This window comes from Rhinolophus hipposideros (genome assembly GCF_964194185.1).
Source record: "Rhinolophus hipposideros genome assembly, chromosome: 24".
NCBI classification, from domain to species: domain Eukaryota; kingdom Metazoa; phylum Chordata; class Mammalia; order Chiroptera; family Rhinolophidae; genus Rhinolophus; species Rhinolophus hipposideros.
In genome coordinates, this window is record NC_138070.1 from 14,967,070 (window position 1) to 14,988,253 (window position 21,184).

The 21,184-nt window shown below is 46.5% G+C and overlaps 2 protein-coding genes across 2 annotated transcripts in view; one reads left to right on the top strand and one right to left on the bottom strand.

Annotated features, from left to right (window-relative positions):
* Window positions 1–6,227, bottom strand: part of PIWIL3 (piwi like RNA-mediated gene silencing 3) — a gene marked incomplete at both ends in the record, with an annotated part of 28,951 nt that extends 22,724 nt beyond the window's left edge. Inside the window, 4 exons of the mRNA XM_081037788.1 lie at window positions 225–439; window positions 1,229–1,357; window positions 3,942–4,050; window positions 6,123–6,227. Coding sequence (XP_080893914.1) covers window positions 225–439; window positions 1,229–1,357; window positions 3,942–4,050; window positions 6,123–6,227 — 558 coding nt within the window. The remainder of the gene's footprint in view (window positions 1–224; window positions 440–1,228; window positions 1,358–3,941; window positions 4,051–6,122) is intronic.
* A 13,169-nt stretch (window positions 6,228–19,396) lies between these two features.
* SGSM1 (small G protein signaling modulator 1) overlaps window positions 19,397–21,184 on the top strand; it is an 82,144-nt gene continuing 80,356 nt past the window's right edge. Inside the window, exons 1-2 of the mRNA XM_081037472.1 lie at window positions 19,397–19,504; window positions 19,601–19,644. Of these exons, the coding sequence (XP_080893598.1) occupies window positions 19,486–19,504; window positions 19,601–19,644 (63 nt within the window). The 5' untranslated portion in view covers window positions 19,397–19,485. The remainder of the gene's footprint in view (window positions 19,505–19,600; window positions 19,645–21,184) is intronic.

A 21,184-nucleotide genomic window follows, 5' to 3' on the forward strand; every position in this document is an offset into this window, starting at 1 on the left:
GACCCTTATATTAAATTCCATTTAAGCACTAAAATAAGAAACATCAGAGAATATCAATGATAATCAAATATGGCATATGGGTTTTGTTCCAGATCCTTCAGGCAAGAGATCTTCAAGACATCTCTACACACCATTCTACAGAAATGGTAAGAGTTTTGCTAAAATAAAGTGAAAATGTAAGAGAAAGAACAATCGCAGGAAAATGTCAAATAACATTACTTAACTGGTTTAGGTAGTCTGTGAGGTAATAATAGAGAGTTTCCGTCAAATATACGACACTTTCCAAGTAATGCTTCATGTTGAGAAAGCAAACTTTCACGGACATTTCCATTCTCTATGTCTGGCGTGTAGTTTACATTGTACTTATATGCAATCCACTGGGGTTGAGAGACCACTCGGAAATGGTTTGCAAATAGCTTGACCATTTTACCTTGCGAGCCTGAAACATTGAGCCACATGTCAGTGATGAAACAAAGGGGCTGGGATTGGACCCCCAACCGATTTGGACACTACAATATATTGACCGCCAAAGTCAGGGCAAACAAGGAGATTAACAACAAATGACAAACATTTTTGTATACCTGCCATCCAGAATGCCGAACATCAATTTAGGTAAAATCTGATGCAAGCACACATTTAGAAAGTTAAAATATAAGGTTAAAACATTTAACGACAATAAAGAGGTCAAAGTAAAAACAAAACCTCTGGAGCGATAAGGCTTCCTAAAAGGGGGATGAGGGGTGGAAGGCACCCCTCATTGTGTAATAGTGTTTAAATCTTCTTTTAAAAAATCTCGTCACAACCGAAGATGTGGGTGATTCTATCTTAGCGGCTATAAAAAGGAAAGAGACCAACAGAGAGTATATCCAGGACTCTGAAATAAGTCTTTATTTCTGCAAAAGTGAATGTTATTGACAAAAAAAGTGAAAGGCTACTTCCACTCACAGGGATGGCAGGGAGCTGTGTACATGCTTAAACACCAAAATGCATCTTATCAAAAGTTTACAATGGTGATGAGGGTAAGGGGGATCCAATATATGGTGATGGAAGGAGAACTGACGCTGGGTGGTGAACACACAATGGGATTTATAGACGATGTCATACAGAATTGTACACCTGAAATCTATGTAAATTTACCAACAATTGTCACCCCAATAAATTTAATAAAAAAATAATAAAGTTTAAAATGAACCAGTCCGTAAAGCGGCCCTGTTAACAGCCAGCATACCTGCGGTGGACTCGCGGACATGTTCCAAGGCCTGCCGAGTGTTCACCACAAGGTCTCGAAACACTCCCCCGAGACCCCTCCGTGGTGTCAGCGTTACGGCCTGTAACCCCGCCGAGAGCTGGAGTTCCTCTGTGCCTAAATAAAGGTGACAGCCATGGACTTGGACAATGCAGAGGGAAATGTGACTAGAAAGGACAATATTAAATCCCAGCTATTCCCGGTAAGTAAAAACAGTCAGGGTGGTTGGAGGTGGAAAAGATGTCCAAAGCATGCAAACAGCAATATTTTAACAATCAGTCGCCGGAAAAAGGGATTGTGACCCAGAACATTTTCGGACGAGTCGCCGGTCCATCTCAGTGGTTGCTTTATTTCCTCGCTCTACTATGTGTCCAGTGGCACCACGTGTCTGTTCAGAGCACAAGATTCTTCAAAGCAGACACCTTGGTCTACCTCTGCATCCTTCCCGGGTCATATGTGGCACCACACTGCCCTCTAGTGGGCATCGGAAATTGCTGACTCAACAAGTCCATGGAACTGGCTTCTAACACAGAGCCACCGACCTTATTCTTTTTCTTATTAATAACAGCAACTGGAAAAGGCTCTCATACTGTATTTTTTTACATTCTAATATTTATACAGATTTAATTTTTTTGCAAGGTCAATAACTGAATGACAGTGCAAAGGACCCCAAACAGCTAAAAACAAACAAACAACAACATCAAAAAAAAAACCACAGCAAACCTAAAGAACAGAGCTGGAGGTATCACACCTCCTCATTTCAAAAACATTACAAAACTGGAGTAATTAAAATAGTATGATACTGGCTTAAAGCTACACCAATGGAGTAGAATAGAGAGCCCAGAAGAAACAAAAATACATATAGTCAACCAATCTTCAGTAAGGGTGCCAAAGATACAGAATGGAGAAGGGATGTGTCGCCAACAAATGGTATCGGGAAAATTTAATATCTACATGCAAAAGAATGAAATTGAACCCTTCTCTTACACCACACACAAAAATCAACTCAAAATGGATTAAAGACTTAAATATAAGACCCCAAACTATAAAACTCCTAGAAGTAAACACAGGGGCAAAGCTCCATGACGTTCGTCTTGGTGATCATTTCATGGATATGATAACAAAAGCACATGCAACAAAAAGCAAAAATAGGCAAGTGGGGCTTCATCAAACTAAAAATCTGTACAGCAAGAGAAATAATCAGAGTGAAAAAGCAACTTACAGAATGGGAGAGGATATTTGCAAACCATGTATCTAAGAGGTTAATTTCCAAAATATATAAGGAAATCCTACAACTCAATAGCAAAAAAACTAACCCAATTTAAAAAAGGGAAAGGACCTGAATAGACATCTCTTCAAAGAAGACATAAAAATGGCCAGCAGGTATGTGAAAAGATGCTTACGGTCACTATCATCAGGGAAATGCAAATCAAAGCACAATGAGATAGCACTTCATATCTGTAAGGATGGTTATTATTTAAAAAAAAAAAATACCAAAAACCGATGGTTGTCAATGAAAATGTGGAGAAATGTAAACTCCATATATACTCTGGTACGATTGCAACCTGGTGCAGCCTCTATGGAAAACAGTAGAGAGATTCCTCACAATAGAAGTCCCTTATGAACCAGCAATTCCACATCTGGGTATCTGTCCAAAAGGATGGATATTAGGCTACCAAAGAGATATTAGCTCTTCTGCGTTCATTGCAGCACTATTAAAAATAGCCAAACCACGGAAACGATCTAACCATCAACAGATGAACGGGTAACGTTTCATGTGGCATATACATATCATGGAATGTTATCCAGCCTTCAAAAAGAAGGAAATCCTGCCATATGCAACAACAGGAATGAACTTTGAGGATGTCATGCTGAGTGAAATAAGCCAGTCACAGGAGAACAAATATTGCATAATCCCACTTATGGGAGGAATCTAAAATAATCAAACTCTTAGAAGCCACTCTTAGAATGGTGGTTTTCAGGAGGTGAAGGATGGGGCAGTGGGGAATTGCCAATCAACAGATACACAGTTTCAGTTATACCAAAGAACTTCCAGGAGATCTGCTGTACAACCTTGCATAGTTTACAACACTGTATCGTACACTTAAAAGTATGTGAAGAGGGTAGGTCTCCCGTTAACTGTTCTTACCAGAAAAAATAGAAAAAAAAAATTTTTTAAAAGCAAATTGGAGAAACAGATCTGAGGTTTAGTTGCATTCGTCAATCCTTGGCAAATGACAACATCTGAGCCTGTGCTCTCACCTGTCCAGTGATGATAACCTCTCACTTGTGAGAAAAATACACCGTAGGGGAACCAGAGATGTCCAAGGAGCTGCTCAAACTTTAAGTGCAGCCATTTCCGAACCCAAGAAAAAAGAATGTTCCTAGGATTCCTGAGTTTACTTAGAGTTATGGTATGCAATGCATTGTTTACATTGGCAAAGCAATTACATTGAATTGGCGAATGAATAATGATCTCCATTTCTTTTTCCATAAGCCTTAACATACAAGAGGGTAAAATACCGGTAGCCAGATAATCGGTTTCAGGAAAGGGAGTCGTTGCAAGCTGTACATTCTTCCCATCCTGCCAAACCTCCTGGGAACACCGAGGCTGTCTGTCTAGAATTTTATAGCTGTGGGGTCCCCTCCTGTGGACCCTGCCTCTCCCCACATCTTTCTTCTTCCCTCTTTTTACCTGGAGGCTGAGATGTTCCTTCTGCTCCTCTGGGCTGTCCAGGCTCAGCCACGTGGCTTTCCTCTTGCAGTTGCTGGAGTCGAGGCTGGATTTGACCAGCTTGCTGAGTCTGCATGTTTTTGGAGATAGAAATAAAGAGTCGCGTTCTCTCTCTGTTCCTTCATCATCCAGAAATGATTGTACGCCTGCCACGTGCCGGGCATAAAGCAAAGGAACTTCCTTTGAAAAGCTTACGTGCAGGTGACAGACTATAACCTGTATTTAGCAATCATATGGTAATTACTAGGGGGATGAAGAAAATAGCAAAGTAAGGAAAATTGGCAGTTATTGGAAAGGCGAGGTGTGAAGGGGACTGGTTGCCTGAATCAATGGGGGACAAAGCAGAACCTCAGTGAGAAGTTGACATTGAGTCAAAGACTTGAAAGGAGGTGAGGGAGCTCACAAGGTTACAAGATGGAGGCAAGAGAGCGCCACGTTCCTCAGGTAGATGTCCCAGGAAGAGGCAGGTGGACAGTGCAGTTGGAGCAAGGCGGATGGGGGCAGAGGAGCAGGAAGGGAAGTCAGAGCGGTGGGGGAGGGAGGCCGTCTGAAGGGATTTGCTTCTGGCTCTGAGGAAATGGGAACCCTTACAGAGACGTGGCCAGAGTTGCTCCACGAACCCATGTTTCTGGTTCTGTGTTGAGAACAAACAGGCTGAAGGTTGAGACCAGAGCAAAAGCAAGACCAGTTCGGAGGCCACTCGCGGTGTCCAGCAGGGGGGGCTGGTGGTTTGGACCAGAGGTAGGAAAAGAGGTGGCGAGAAATTGTCAGATGCTGGATCTTCTTTTGCAAGTCAGAGACAACAGTATTTCCTGGTTGTTTCTGCGACAGGTTAGAGACAAATAGAGAAGTGGAGGATGAATCTATAAAGACTGGCCTGGGCAACTGGCAGGATGGGACTTCTTCAAATTAAGTATGACATGTCTGGGAGGGCAAATCAGGAATGGGAGACGTCTGTGGGGTGTTGGGTAGGGCAGGAGAGGGACCTGCCCACATACCAGATAACAGTTAAAGCCATGACACGGATGAGATGACCATGGGAGTGAGTACTTGTAGCAAAAAGAGGTCCAAGGACTAGGTTTGGGGCACAGCAACAGGGCAGGGAGGAGAACCCAGCAAAGACAAGCCAGCAGCGGAGGTCAGTGAAGCAGGAGAAAGACCAAGGGTGTGTGGAGATCTGAACACCACACGGAGGGAGTTTCTCATGAAGAAAAGAGTGCTCTCTCTTCACTCCAATCAGAGTCTCCTTTCCCACCATCGCTCCACTGAACCACAGAAGAGCATAAGAGACGCAGAAGAGCTGATGGTCCAGCTGGGTCTTATTTTGGGGAAACCCAGTAGAAGCAAAGCTAGCACTTTACAGTTTCAGCTGAGGGGCCGCGGCCAAGCAATGGAGATGCAGTGGAAGGAAGACCTTTATGTTCTGCTCTAATGTTCGGTTTGTCTCAGTGACACAGGAGTTGATGTGAGAATTAGGACAGAGGAGGAAGGCTGAGGCGTAAGCGAAGATCGGGAGAGGGGAGTAACAATCGCAGAGGAGACTGAATGTACCTGAATGGTGCCGTGTGAGTGGGAGGCCCACTGGGGGTCCTAAAAGTGAGACCCTTCACATGGCAGTAGGTTCTGCTTCAAGAATGCGCCAAGTGGATATGGGAAAAGAGAAGACAGAAATGCATACAGACACCAGGGGTGACAAATTTAAACCGTGTTGAAAAGTATGTATTAGGTTGGTGCAAAAATAATCACGGTTTTTGCGATTGTTTTTAACCTTTTAAACCGCAGTTACTTTTGCACCAACTTCCTCATTCGGGCTGTTCAAGCACTCGAACACAGTTGCCCCTTTTGAAGCCACTCCCTATGAGGAGAAGAAATGTAGAAGCCTTCCCGTCTGCTTGGGTTTAAAAGTGTTTGCATCTGTGAAACCAAACGTGGAAGGGAAGTGGTAGACAGGATATCCAGGTAGAAAGCTAACGCCCACCCATGCCAGCATCTGCAGAAACTGACTTCTTAGGACGTTGATTCATTCTCTGTCCTCAGGAGAGAACTCTACACCTGAGCTACGCTGGCCCAACAACCAATTCTCTCTTTTCGCAGAGGCAGCATCTTTTGCACAAAGGAAACAATGAACATCACAGCGCTTACTGCCAAGGCGGCTCCAGGTGCCACAGAGGGTCCAGGTGTAGCAGGTTTGAGGGATGCCCGACTGCGTGCTCTGCCCCGGGCCCGAGTCCTGGCCCTGCCGCTCATTGCTGTCCCGGAGGCGATGGGCCTGTAGGAGAGAAGCTCTTCATAGACAGTTAGATTAGACGTCTCTGTGTACTTGCCTGGGCAGTTTGTTATTGCTGTTGTTTTTAAAGTAGGGTTTAAAATAAAGCATCAGGATACTAACTACACAAATTCTGCAATCACACCAACAAGACATTGCTCCTAAGTTGTCTTGTAGGAAAAGACAGGGAACCTGGTAAAATAGTCACAGAAATTCAAGAAAGTTGCTGATCGTGATTCTTTATCCGCCACAGATGCACAAGACACAAGAGGTGGAGGGGGTGTCACACGGCTTGCTAGTATGAGCCAGTTGTGTGCTGGGTTCTTCTGTATGTATCCCCCTAGCACAGCGCGTAGCCCGTCTCCCCTGCACTCCCCTTACCCCCAGGACACACACACCTGAGCTACCCCGCCACCTGAACGGGTCCTCCGCCCACCTATCTCCAGTCTTGGTCCTCTCACTCCGCTCCCACAGCTCACCTACCTTCCTTCCTTCCACCTCTCGAATTAGGCTGATGGGTGTGTGATCGTGGGGTCTCTCTCCTCCCAGCCCCACAGCTTTGCAGGGCTGGTGTGTATGTGGGGAGGCTCCCTTCCGAGAGGGTTGGCCTTTCAGGGGACACAGCCCTCTGCTTAGCAGCAGCAGTCACCAAGTAGGGGCGGGGGAGGCGGTGGAGGTCAGACCAGCTTGGCAACCTTGCAGGATGCTGGGCCCCCGCCCACCCCAATTTCAAGCCTGCCGGCCCAGCCTCTTCCGGCACCACCTCCATCCCGGCCCAAATGAGACCGACCTTGAGCTGCACCTGACGGGATCTCAGATCCTTCCATTCTCAGTGGGATGGAGACAGGGTGCTCTGCCCCACCCTATCTCCCCCATCAACCGTCCCTGGCATTAACCTGCCAGGTGACCTACCAAATGACATGCACTGGGAACAGCAGCAGCTCATGCCCTTCCCACTTCCCACTTGAACCAAATCCCCGCGATTACTAATATAACTAAATTGTAGCTGCTGTGACTGCTTCAATTCAAACCGAGGCTCATCTGTCCTTGTCTCCTACGCAGATCCCTACAAGTGGATTCACAGTGATTTGTCAGCTTTTAAGTACGTGGGGTCCTTTTAAAAAATGGCATTCGTTGCGTCAGTCTTTGTGTTGATGGCTTCCAGGCTTCTGTCATTCTTTGGCCTCGCCACTTAAATTTTTTAAAAATCACCAGTTCTTGTACCGTTTTTATAATGACCTTGTTTTGCATTTAAACCTTTGACTACCCATTTTAATTAAGAGAAAGATAGTTATCTGAGACTGTTTCTTGAGTAATCCTAAGCTTACTCCCGCTTTGAAATTCCACCATTACCTTATAAAACCTGGGTCTACCCTCAGCTCTAATTCAAAACTGGTGCCCCAGTAACACAATGTTTTGTTTATTGTATCTTGAAAATATTCTACAAAAGGACTACAAAAGCCTAAGTCTGCTAAGCACTCAGAAATTCCTGGCTATTCTTTCGAATGAATTTTAGGATCATTGCACTGAGTCTCAGAACATAACAAATTCTGTTGTCTGTTAACTTGGCGTCGTGTTGAATTTAGACATTGATTTAGCTCCTCCAACTTGTAGAGTCTCACTAGGATTTTCCCGGAAAATCCCTGGGCTCCTAAGTGATTCCAGGGAAGATGCCTTAGGTTCCAAGGTCACTGCTCAGATTTCGCTGTAGAAACCAGCCCTGGGGGCCTTCTGGGTAGTGATCTGGTTTGTTTAAGATCCTGGTCTGTCTGGTGGAGGGCAACCCAGGAGAGCAGGTGTGGGAGAAGAGAAGAGGATCAGAGGAGAAAATTCTGGAGTATTGGATTGAATGAGACACTCTCAGACATCACCTGTGGACTCGGTGTCCTGTGTGAGTCTAGCCCAGTCCTTGGGGTAGCAGGTTTTTAGTACCTGTGTCCTGAGCCTGCATTAGTCACCCCCAGACTGCATCGTTCAGTGAGTACCGACCTCTTTATGGTCCCTGCGGCTCTTTCCAGTAGACCTTCATTGATAACTGAATAGTTATTTCCATGTCTGTTTGTTGTTGGTCTTTCACTGAGAGAAGGCAAGGACCGTGAGGGAAGGGGCTTTGTCTGTCCTTTCCCTGCTCTTTCTCCAGTGGATACAATAGTAGCTGGCGAAGAATAGCTGGTCAATTAACATGTCAAGAGAGAATAAATAGATGGGTGAATGATTAATTAATAATGAATCCAGTGGGAAATCTGACTACCTTATAATTCTTATAAACAAGCCCAAATGCCACAGAGGTCTGATTAAAATAAGTTCTGAAGGGATGATGTGCAGAAAAACACTGCTGGTCTTTCTGGCAAAGGAGGGTGGGAAGTAGGAAGGAAAAATGGCATTTGAGCTGGAAAAAATGCGAATACACAGGTGGAAAAAAAAAGCAGTATATAACTAAATACAATTTGGATATATATATTTATTTACGATATGATCATAAATATATTGGATATACAAACTCATGCACACATTTATGTATATACTTATTTATTTACACCTGCAATGAGAAAACACAATCACACACCAAACTAAACCAAGCCAACCAATGGAAACGAATGGTGACATTGAAGGTGAAAAAATACATAGAACTGATAAATAAAATGAAGCAGTGGTTCTTTAAGAAACCAATATAATAGCCAAAACACAATGCAGCCAAATTAAGACAAAAAGGAGAAATCACAGAGACTCCCTGAAAAGAGAATGCATAAAAAATCACAGAGAAGATGGAAAGAATTATAAGAGAATAATTAGCACACCTCTGCAATTTAATGGAACCAGGCTACAAAGAGGCCTGCCCTAACCACCCTACAGAAAATCACATTGATCACTCTCTCCCTCCCTGATTTAAATCCTCCTTCCTCCACCCTGCCCCTGATTCGCTGCTTCTATGAGTTCATGTGAAATGTTCTTAAAAAACAAAACAATGAATAAAAACAAGACACTAAATAACACAAGAACATTTGGGAAATGATGGATATGTTTAGTACCTTGGTTGTAGTGATGCTATCACAGGTGTATACGTATGTCCAAACTCACCAAGCTGTATATACATTAAATGTGTGCAATTGTTTTTAGTGAAAGGAAGGGAGAGAAATAGAGACGATAAAGTTAATGCAGCAAATGTTAATAGGTGTAGAATCTCAGTGAAGGATATACTGGAGTGCCTTGTGCTGTGCTTATAACTTTTCTGTGTTTGGAACTATATCGAGATTAACTTAAATAATTTTAAATGGCTTGGGAGTGGTGGGTGAAGCTTTTGTGCATTACTGGATAGCAATGCAGTGTATATTATAATATGTTGAAGGAGATAATATTGACAGGCCAAAAGTGAAGCTTGGGCTTACGTCAGTGTTGTGTTCAAAATCAGCAAGGCCACAGTAAAACCCCAAGGAGGAAGGTGAGAAAGAGGGATTCGCACCGGTTCCCGAAAGTGTAAATAAAAAGCACTGGATTCATAAAAGGAGAATTTGTTATCACTAGCTCACAGCTGCGGGCTGGGCAAGCCCATCCTTTGCCCATACAAAAGGGGAGCTCTTACAACCTCCTGAACCCACCTCTGTAGTCAATAGTAAAAAGTTCTGTATTCTGAGAGGACAGTGGAACGCCCCAGCCCCAATTCAAATGCTACAAATGTGTCTGCAACTGCAACGCACACAGGCTGGCATTTCTGGCAGAATTCTATGCAGCCACATACCGATGCCTGCGGGGATTTGGGACTAGAACACTGCCTGAATCTGGGGCTAGAGGCACCCTCTTAGACATGCATGCTGTCGGGATGAAGGACCTCAGATTACGTGGAGCCATAAAGAAACTGTTACGTCTTGGGTGGTATCCAAATGCCATTCTAAGGAAGATGGAACTATGCAATAAAATTATGAAATGTCACATGCTCACAGTGGAGGTATTTTTGGGAGAGTGCAAGCAGATCAAGTGTCTGCCTCTAAGACTGGGGGCAGGACAACCTGAGGAATTGCCCATCGTAGAGATGAAAGCTTTGAACCTTGTCTCCCTGCAGAATTGAAGCAAGCTGCTTAGTTCTCCCATATGGGGGAGTTTGGACTCCATATCCAAGTTCTCTGCTATTGGCCCTGTAGGTGGTAAAATGAGTTGATGCACTAGATAAGTCCTCACAATGGGTTAAATGAGGAGCAGTATAGATGGTAGGAAAAGAAGAGTTTGGATCCCTCTTACAAGGTAACATCTGGCTATTCAAAGATTCCTCAGCCATAAGTAATGGCCACACCAAATGGTCCAATGGGCTCTTGATACATGTACAACTAAGAATACCTTCTAGTGGTGCTGGGTGGCCAATCATGAAAGGCCCCGTGAGACTTCTGAGGGTCAGTGACTGTGGGCCATGCCATTGCCCACCAAAATAATGGAACTGCTGGAGCCTGGGATGCCAGGGTGGATTCCTTTGCTGAGCCCTTGGAGGTGGCCACTCGGGTACTGGGGATCAGTGGACAGACTGCGGTCTGAGTCACGATGAGACCTCCCAGGAGGAAGGGGTCTATCCTGCGGACCAGATCATAAGTACAGGTGAGGCTGTGAAGAAATTGGAAGGCATATGTGCTGTTATTGTGGGGATGCGAAATGGGGCAGCGGTTATGGGAAGCAGTATGGGGATTCCTCAAGAAATTAAGAATAGAATTACCGTATGTCCAGCAATCCCAATTATATTTATATAATTAATATACGTTGATATCTATGTGGGCATATATCCAAAAGAATTGAAACCGATATCTCAATGTACACCCATGCTCGTTGCAGCATTATTCACAATACCCAAGACGTGGGTGGAAGCCACCTAAATGTCCATCAATCGATGAACGGATGAAAAAAAGAAAAAATACCTGGTACGTATGTAACATACAGTGTGGCCATCCTAGTGGTTATGAGGGATCCTTTGTGTGATTTTGATTTGCATTTCCCCTAATTATCAGAGATGTTGACCATCTTTTCATAGGCTTATTGGCCATTTGTCTATCTTATTTGGCTCTACAAGCAGGGCCGTGGGGGGAGGGGCTGGGTCAGAGGTTTTGACAATGAGCGATTCCCAGGACACAGGGCCCATGACCCCTGGACCTTTTCTCTATAAGTTTCCTCTCCTATCTTTTCTTCAACTTAAGTGACTCAGAGAGAGTGTCTTTTCTGCCCCAAGAGCCTTGACCAAGCTCTGCTTCGGCAGCTCGATGAAGCAGTTCTGTCCTTTCTTCAGTAAATTAACAGTCCTCTATGGCGTTTATACCAAGAGTCTCTGTAAATGCAATGCCGTTTGATTCTTATCCTCACAGCTGCACTGAGAGATATGAGCTGTGATCAAAAACGTGGTGAAGGCTGCGGCCGAATGCCATCCCACGGAAAGGCAGGGACCTTCCACACGGGAAGTGGCACGTCGAACCTTAGTGACAGTGTGTGACACGGTTCACCTTGTTCGGTGTGGTCAGTTGGATGTGAGCTACGGTGGAGAGAAGGTGTGTTTTAAAGTGTGCCCTAAATCCTGGGTCATGAACGACACTTTGACATGAAATGGGCAAACGCTTTCACCCTCCATCATGATAATGCCCCCTGTCACACATTGCTCCTGGTATACGGCAATTTCTGTCAAATATAAACATCATGGTGTGTTCTCATCTACCTTATTCACCGGATCTGGCACCGTGCAACTTGTGGCTCTTCCCCAAAGTCAAAATGACCATGAAAAGTAAACATTTTGAATGGATTCAGGACATCGAGGCAGCCGCGACAGGGCAACTAAAGACACTCACGAAAGAGGACTTCCAGAACTGCTTCAGAAAGTGGCAAGAATGCTGGGATGAGTGTATTCAAAGTGAGGGGGAGTATTTTGAGGGGGACTAAGGACAATGCGTCTTTTACTCTGATAATTTTTTTAATTTAAACATTCACCATATTTTTTGTTCATGCCTTGTAGGTATACAAGTAGAATTCACACCTCTCCCATTTTAGAGATGAGAAAACCGAGCCTTAGAAGGTAAGGAATACTGTTCAGAGGGCAATGCTTGTGGAACAGGAACCAGGACAACCTTAGCATAGAGCACCAGGAAATACTTTTCTCTCCCACCTTCTCTAGGCCTCACCCACAGGCACAGATCCCGAGCTCTATACTCTTCATTTTGCTTGCCTTCCTCAGTTCCTCCAATAACATGTTCATACCAAATAGCTTTAGCTCTCTGGTGAGAGCTGATTGGAGCAGATAGAGTCACCTGACTCAGGAGAGCATCGATTCATTGGCTGGGATAAGCCAATCAGATTTTGAAGTCTGGAAACTGGAGACTATTATTTCGTGAGCATTTTCTATGAGCCAGGAATAGCACTCAGTATCCCTTTCATTCTCATAACAAGCTTAGATTGATAATATTGCCCCCATTTTATAGATGAAGGAACTGAAGTTCTGAAGGTTAAGGGTCATCGTCAAGGTTACACAGCTTGTAAGCACCTAAGCTGAAAGTCAGTCTTCTATATGTCTGACCAGAGACTATGGGCTTTATCCCTATGTGGTGCTGCCTCCCCTAGGGACTCGACTTCTCCCTCAGCCGCCCCAATATACTACACCCCAATATTCTAGTCTTTACTGAACAACATGCAGTTCCCCAAATGTATCATACTAGTTGTCACCTTTATGTGTTTATTCCTTCTGCCTTTCATGCCCTCCCTGGATCTGCTTCTTCCCACCAGTCAGTCCTTGGGCTTGTTTCTCCATCTCATTGACCTCAATTTCCTTATGTGTCTTATGTTTGCAGTGTATACCTCACGAGCTCAAAGTGAGTGAGGATCAAGTGATAACTGGGAAAGCAGTTTATAAACTTTGGCAATACTCCCCCAAACTATCTACAGATTCAAGGCAATCCCTATGAAAATCCCAACAGCCATTTTTGCAGAAATGGAAAAGCTGATCCAGAAACTCATATAGAATATCAAGAGTCACCAAATAGCCAAAACAATCTTGAGAAACAAAATTGGAAGATTAACACTTCTCTACAGTGATCAAAACTTACTGGAATAAGGATATAACTGAATACAATTGAGAGCCCATAAATAAGCCCATACATCTCTGATCAATTGACTTTTAAGAGGCTTCCAAGACTGTTCAGTGGGGGAACAAGAGTCTCTTGAACCAATGGTCCTGGTCCAACTGCAAAGGAAGTTGGACCCTTACCTCACACCATATACACAAATTAACTCAAAATGGATTGGAGACCTAAATATAAGAGATCCAACCATACAACTCTTGGAAGGAAACATAGGGGCAAATAGTCATACCTACATATGCATATGACACTGAATGCACAAAGCAACAACAACAAAATACATAAATTTGACCTCATACAAATTTTAAACTTTTGCACACTATCTCAATAGGCCACTATCAAAAAAATAGAAAAGACAACTCAGAATGGGAGAAAACATTTGCAAATCGTGTATGTCACAAGAGTCTAATATCTAGAATACGGAAAGAATTCATACAACTCACCCACAAAAAGGCTATCCGGTTGGAAGATGAGCAAAGGACTGGAATAGAACTTCAAATCAGTTGTACAAATGGCTCACAAGCATATGAAAAGCTGTTCAACATCATTACTCATTAAGGAAATGCAAATCGAAATCACAGTGAGAGACCATTTCTCACCCACATGGATAACTATAGTTTAATAAGTTTCGGCAAGGATGTGGAAACATTAAAAATCCGCATGCACTGTGGGTAGAAATGCAACATGGCACAGCAGGATGGGAAAGAATTGAAGTCCCTCAGAATGGTAAACAGAGAGTCACTGTATGACCGGTGTCTTAGTTTGGGCTGCTATAACTAAGTACCCTAGACTGGGTGGCTTAGAGACAACAGAAATGGATTCCTCACTGTTCTGGTGCCTGGAAGTCCCAAGATCAAGGGACGAGCAGGTTCTGTGTCTGGTGAGGACCCACTTTCTATTTCAGAGACGAGCCTTCTTGCTGTGTCCACACCTGGCAGCAGAGCAAGAGAACTTTCTGGAGTGTCTCTTTGAAGGCACTCATCCCATTCGTGTGGGCCCCACCCTCATGACCTAATCACCTCCCAAAGGCATCACCTCCAAATACCATCACATGGGGGACTAGGTGTCAAGATATGAATTTGGGGTGGGGTGGGGGACAAACAGTCAGTCTGTGGCACCCAGCAATTCCAGCCCTAGGCATATACCCAAGTAAAAATATGTGTCCACACAAAAACCTGTACCCAAATGTGCACAGCAGTGTATTCACAACAGCCAAAAGGTAGAAATAACCCAAATGTCCATCAGTTGATGAATGGATAAACCGAATGTGGTCTACCCATACAATGGAATATTAAACAGCCGTAATAAGGAAAGAAATACTGATACATGCTACTACATGGATGAATATCACAAATATTACGATATATGAGAGAAGCCACAGTATATTACGGCACGTGAAAGAAGACACAAAGGCTATATATTGTATCAGTCCATTTACATGGAATGTCCAGGATAGGCAAACTCATAGAGACAGAAAGCAGATTAGTGGTTGCCAGGGGCTGGGGGGAGGGCAAAATGGAAAATAACTACTTCATGGGTATAGGGTTTCCTTTTGAGGTGAGAAAATGTTCTAGAAGTAGATAGTGGTGATGGTTTCACATATGGTGACTGTAATTAATGCCACTGAATCGTCCACTTTAAAATGGTGAATGTTATATAAATGCCACCATAATAAATTAAAAAACGGCTTGCTGATGGATGGAATATGGGATGAGCGTGCGAGAGGGAAATGAAGACTCTTCTGGTTTCCTTTAGGGAGTAATGGACGGGGATGAGGCATGAAGCTTACGTGTTCCAGTCTCCACTACCTCCTTTCTCCTCTTTGTCTAGGCATGCTCATTCCCACCCCAGGGCTTTGCACCTACTCTTCCGTCTGCCTGGAATGATCTTCCTCCAACTCTTGGCCTGACTGCCACCCTCTTCATGCATGTCTCAGCCATGCTGTCACCTCCTCACACACCCTTCCACCAGCCTGACTGGCTCCGTCTCCTCTCCTTGGGGTCCGCATCTTGTGGGCATTCACTATCACCACAACCAGTCTGCATTCTCCATAGCACTGATCACAATCTCATATTGTGTTAATTTGATCGCTTGCCTATTGTCTGTCTCCCTCAAATGTTAACTCCATGAGAAAAATGATGTCATGTGACTTATCACAGGGAGTGCTCTCAATAAAGACTTGTTGAGCCAATGAATACATGAATGAAACTTACCTGGGGAAAATCAGAAGGTAGCCTCATTTAAGTGAAATCAAGGAAAGCAAAGGTGAGATTAGCAGTGACTACCTAAATATTTATAAGAGGAAGTGAGATTTATTTTTGCCTCAATTTTAGACTTGGAAATTTATTATGGTGAGCTGTTTTTATTCATCCACCTGCTACCCACCAGGGTCGTCCATCAAAGGGAGCTGTCAACCTACCTCTTAATACTCCCTGGAGCCTCCCACCTTCATGCCTTGCCCCATGGCTGCACAACTTCAGGGGTCACAGATCCTACTCACTGTGACCCAGATGTCCCCAGGGCTCGGCAGCCAGTGAAGTGACATTCACATTAACCCACCATTAGTACTCTCCGCTTCGTCTGCTCACACGGCATCTCTATCCATCTTGTGAAAAGCTCCATGCTCCAATACCTGGGTGTCCCCAAAGAGGAGACTTATAAACTTACCTGTGGCTACAGTCTATTCTCTGTCTCCCATGTTGACTTTTCTCTGCTCTGGCTCCCTCTGGGGACCTGGGCAATGTCTGATGTCCGTAAGTCACCCCATGAGAGCCCTAGGAGAGCCAATTTTAATGATTTAGGTTCCTGGCCTAGCATGAGGTCTCTGGATGTTCCCCAAATTTTCATTTCTGCATTTTATGCAGAGGTGACCCAGCCCCACCGGCTGAACAGAAAATCATTAAATCTAATCAGTAAAATATTTTTCCTCTTTGGCAGATAAGCAATTGTCCAGCACCACTTATAGTGAAAATACCACGGAAAGCAGGTCGAGACTTTGTTGGAAGAGGTCATCAAGAGGGTGAGTGTGTGACCACCTATGGACCCTCAAGCTGGACATGAGCTCATGCAGTCAGGCTCTTACTCAGCCTTCTTTGTTCTATTGGGGCCATCAACTGATTAGATGAGGCCCACCCACATCAGGGAGTAGAATCTGCTTTACTCAAATGTTAATCTCACCCAGCTACACCCTCACAGACACACACAGGACAATGTATCACCACATATCTGGGCATCCTGTGGTCCAGTCACAGTGACACACAAAATAAACCATCACAGCAATGAAAGGTTTTGTGCTGCACGGGCCACGCACCACAGTTAACCACACAGTTAACTAGGATTTCTCTGAATAGTAAATTGGTTCAGAGCCTTGGTTTGAATCCAGCCTCAAGTTCTAGCTGCATGTGTTTGGTTAAGCTATTTAACTTCTGCCAGCCTACACAATGGGGCTGTCTGGTGAACTGAGTGAGATAATAAGTGGGAAATTGATAGCCCAGTGCCAGACATTTAAGGTCTCAACAAATTATAGCCGTCATCATTACTATTATGCTGTGAACTGTGAGGTCATGCTTTTGTCAGTTATCAATGGACTACCTCTCATCTCCAAATTCAATCTTTAATGCTTGCTTGTTCTTAATAAGCTGGACTTTGTAAGCTTTTCTCATTCATACTGAGCACGATGCCGAGCTTTCTCAGTTGAGGGCGCTGAAGGGACATTGCAAGAGAAAGGCTTTTCTTACCGGTTCTGGCTGCTGCTTCATTGGTCAGAGGGGTAGCCTAGGTAGTATGGATCAGATGATGGAATTGTCAGGCGCTGGGAAAGGCTTTTGGGACACAAAAAAGTTTCCCTGCTCTGGCCTCAGCGCCAGACCCTCAGGGAGGGTCTAACTCTTTCCAAGCTGATCTTAGGTGATGGTGCCCCTAGAGGTAAGTGATCCAACTACAGCAAAGGGGGCCAAACACTCCAGGTTCAGAAACAGAAGCACGCCCACCTTACTTTTGCTATTAAACCAAACACCATCAAGTCCTTTATCTTGGAAGAAAAGCTCCAGGTTAGCAAGGAAGGACAAGCACAGGTCAACTTCCCAGGCAGACCATTGTGTTTGGCAGGGAAAGGAAAGATGTGGGTTTTGAAAAATGACTCCCCAGAGTGAGGCTTGATCACCTTTTCTAAAGCACCCCAGTTACCTTAGGGGTGTAGTACAGATGTAGAACCACTGGATCAATCTCTTGGGCCCTGAGGGCAGAATTCTGGCCTCTGTTCGCTGGCTGCGGGAGCTTAGACAAAACCTTCTCTGTGACAAAAAGTCCTGGGGTCAATAAGATAGTGAGAGCAAAGCCCAAAGCCCTGAGTGCAGTGGCTGGCACATAGTAGGTCCTCAATATTTGGTTATAAGATACAGATATTATTATTCTTATTTTTGCTGCCAAGTAACTCTTCTGCATTCTCTGGGCTCCTGGGGACTCACCATACCCTCAGTGAAGCTAGTGGGGAGGTGGGATTGTGATTGAGAAGCCCCTCCCCCAGCAAGGAGCAGAGGTGTGTCCCAAGCCCGACCAATTGGATGCTCTGTCCCTGCAATAGGAACCTGAAATAGGTGGTATCCCTTCCACCTGAGTGGGGGCTCCGTAACCACGCTGTCTTTGCCAGGTCATTATTCCTAAGAATCTTCCTTTCCAGCTTCCCAGAGCTGCTTTGGTTTCACCCTGTTTCCCAGTTCCCCAGGCTCCCATGGACGCTGGGAATGCCTATTAGCCTTCCAGTTTATTCCCGTTTGTCTGAGTTAGCCAAAGTTGGCCTCTGTGGCTTATGGCCAAAGACCCTTGACACTGACAAATGGAAATAAGGGGTTGTGGATCCACTGCGGCAGGAAGAGGGCACACACTGAGCTGTCCTCAGTCCTGAAAGGAGGACTGAATACTAAGGGGAGCTTGGGGGCAGGATGGCAAATCCTTAAAGTGGACTTCAAGGTTTTACAGGACTTTATCTGATCACTGTCCTCCTTGCTACTTGTCACACTCATTAGGCACATTCCCACCCCAGGGCCTTTGCGCTTGCTGTTCCCTTTGCCTGGAATCCTCTTCTTCCAGAAGCCCCCACAGCCTACTCCTTTTCCTCTTCGCTCAAATGTCACCTTCTCAGTGGGTACTTTCTCAACCACCCTACCTCAAAATGCAAACCACACCCATCTGGCCCTCCCTATCTGACCCCTTATTTTTCTCCAGAATTTTCCGATTTACTATTTGATTTACTTATTTTGCCATCTGTCTCCTAAGCTCCACAGGGCAGGGCTTTTTGCCCGTCTTGCTCACTTCAAGTATCCCCAGCACAGTCATCTGGCACATAGTAGGTGCTGGACAAATATCTGTTGACCTGAGTTGCATTCTGAGTAGGTGTAGTCGGAAACTTCGTGGACCAAGCCTTGGTCCCATTCATTGCCTGCCCAGCTCTGGAGAACCCTGCTAATAGGTGTCCCCATTGGGGACTGGCTCCTGGGAGGACCCCAGTCTCCTCCTCATGACCGGCATGCAGGGGGACGGTGGCCACTGAAAGCCTGGCCTCTCCTGCTTCCAGAGCCAGTATATCTTGTAAGACTTCCAGCAATAACAGTAACAAGCAAAAGCTTAAAAATAGCGGCAGGAACCTTTCATGGGTGCTGCCCTTTTTCCCCCTGGGCCGGTTAAGTGTTTTACACTCAATATCTCATTTAAACATATGTTTCCCATGAGGGAATCATATTATACTCGTTTTAAAGATGAGAAAACTGAGGCTGGGAGAGTGTGCCCCACCCCCTCCCGCCACTTCCTAGAGAGCCTGGCACGAAGCAGACATTGAGTAAATGATGCTCTCCTCCTCTGCCCCCAAGAGAGGGGTGGGGTGGGGCGTTGGGCAGGCGAGCGGGGAGTTCCTGGGGAGGGTGGGCGCTGCAGGTGCTGGAAGGAGGGTGCGGGACCGGCTGCGCGGATCTCAGGCTCCGGGCGCTGCGGGGCCCGAGGCCCAGCGCCCGCCTCCCGGAGGGGCGGGGCCGCGCGCGGCGGGTCCTGACGTCACTGGGCGCTGGGTCCCGCCCCGCCGCGGCCGCAGCTGGGGAGCCCAGCGACCCGCCGCCGCCGCCGCTCGGGACTGTGAACGCCGCGCGCCCGCCCAGCCATGGCTTCGGGCCCCGGGGGTGAGGGGACGCTGGGCGCGGGGGCGGCGGGAGGGCAGCCCCGGGCCCTGGCTCTAGCCCCCGGCTAACCGGCCGCCCCCCCGTCTTGTCCCACAGAGGCCGAGACCCGGCAGAGGCTGCTGCGCACGGTCAAGAAGGAGGTAGGTGGCGGGGTGGGGGAGGGGGACGGGGCGGGGAGCGCGACCCTCAGCGGGAGGGGCAGCCGCAGCCCCCCGGGGCGAGGCTCAGGGCGGGGTGGCCCCTGGCGGCGCGGCGGCCCTCTGGGATGTGGGGCTCACCTGGGCGGGCACCTAGCCTCCCGCAGGGCTGGAGGCAGGGGAGTTTGGGGGTGGGGGCCTCTGGGTGTTTTTCTGCTGTGTGCGTGGGCAGGTGCTGCGCGAGGGCCCTCCAGGTGTGGGGCACATCTGCGTGTGTCTCGTGGAGGAGCAGGTGGGTGGGTCTCACTAGGAGGAGGCAGCCACCTCGGGGGCTGACAGGGCTTGGGGTGGGGCAGCTGGATGGGGCTGCACAAGGAGGACCCGACTTCAGGAGAGGGGGAAGATTCCCTTTGGGGAAATAAAACCTACCCCCACCCCAAGTCTCATTCCTGGGAGCCACCCTGGGAGCTCCCCGAGAGTCCCTGGTCAGCGGGTTACTCCATGTGTGGGCATATGCCCCTACTCTTTGGCACTCGGGCCCCTTGTTGTCCATCCCACCCCACTCAGCACAGGGGTGAGAGAAACAGACAGGGTTCAGCTGCCCCTCTGCCCCTTCTCTCTCCCGGGGTCCAGGGGGGAGCAGGGTCTAGCCTTTCGAGGTAATAGCCTATGATTTCCTGCAGAGGGGAAGAATCTAGTGATGGGTGCCTGGGGAAGCATTTAGATGCCTGGGCTGTGTGTGTGTGTGTGTGTGTGTGTGTGTGTACATGCATGAACATGCCTGTGTGGGTGAGGACATGTGGCTGTGAGTGTGTGTATCTGAGAATGTGTGTGCCTCTGGAGAGATCTGTGTATCTTTACATATTGTGTGGACATGTATCTGTGTGTCTGTGTGTGTCTGATGTTTATCTGTGTGATGCAGGAACGTGTGAATGAGGGAGACTGTGTGTGTATGTACATGTACCCGTGCATGTGACGTGAGATGCCTGAGTCTGTGTGGTCATGAGGCAGGCTGTGACAGTGTATAGCTTGTCCTCCTCATGTCACCCACGTCCCTCAACCTGGGACCCCGTTGCTGCCGAGCTGCTATCTTGAGTCCTCAGCCTGAGACCGGGAATGGCCACAGACCTCGGGGGCTGGGCTGATTCCTGGGCCTCTGAGTGTGTTTGGGGTGCCAGCATCTGGTGTCCGCGCTGAGCACCAAGAAGCCCCTCAGGGAGGGTGGGGTGTGTCTGTGTGTACGCCTCTGTGTGTGGCATGTCCCATGTTGTTTCAAGAATCAGCTCAGGGCTGGTTGCACGTTCTGGCCTTTCTGAATAAAGAGAAATAGAGGATACATGGAATCCTCAGAAAGCGTCAGCCCTCACAGAGATAGATCCCTGTGGGGACCTGACAAAAGCTCTGCTTAGACCTTCTTTCTAACAAAACCTATAGACCAACAACATTCTGGTGACTGTTCAGTGGAGGGTGTATATAGACCCCCAGGTTAAAAACCTGCATTCTTTTTGTTCGTGGTTTAACCAAACCTACATGTAATATGTGC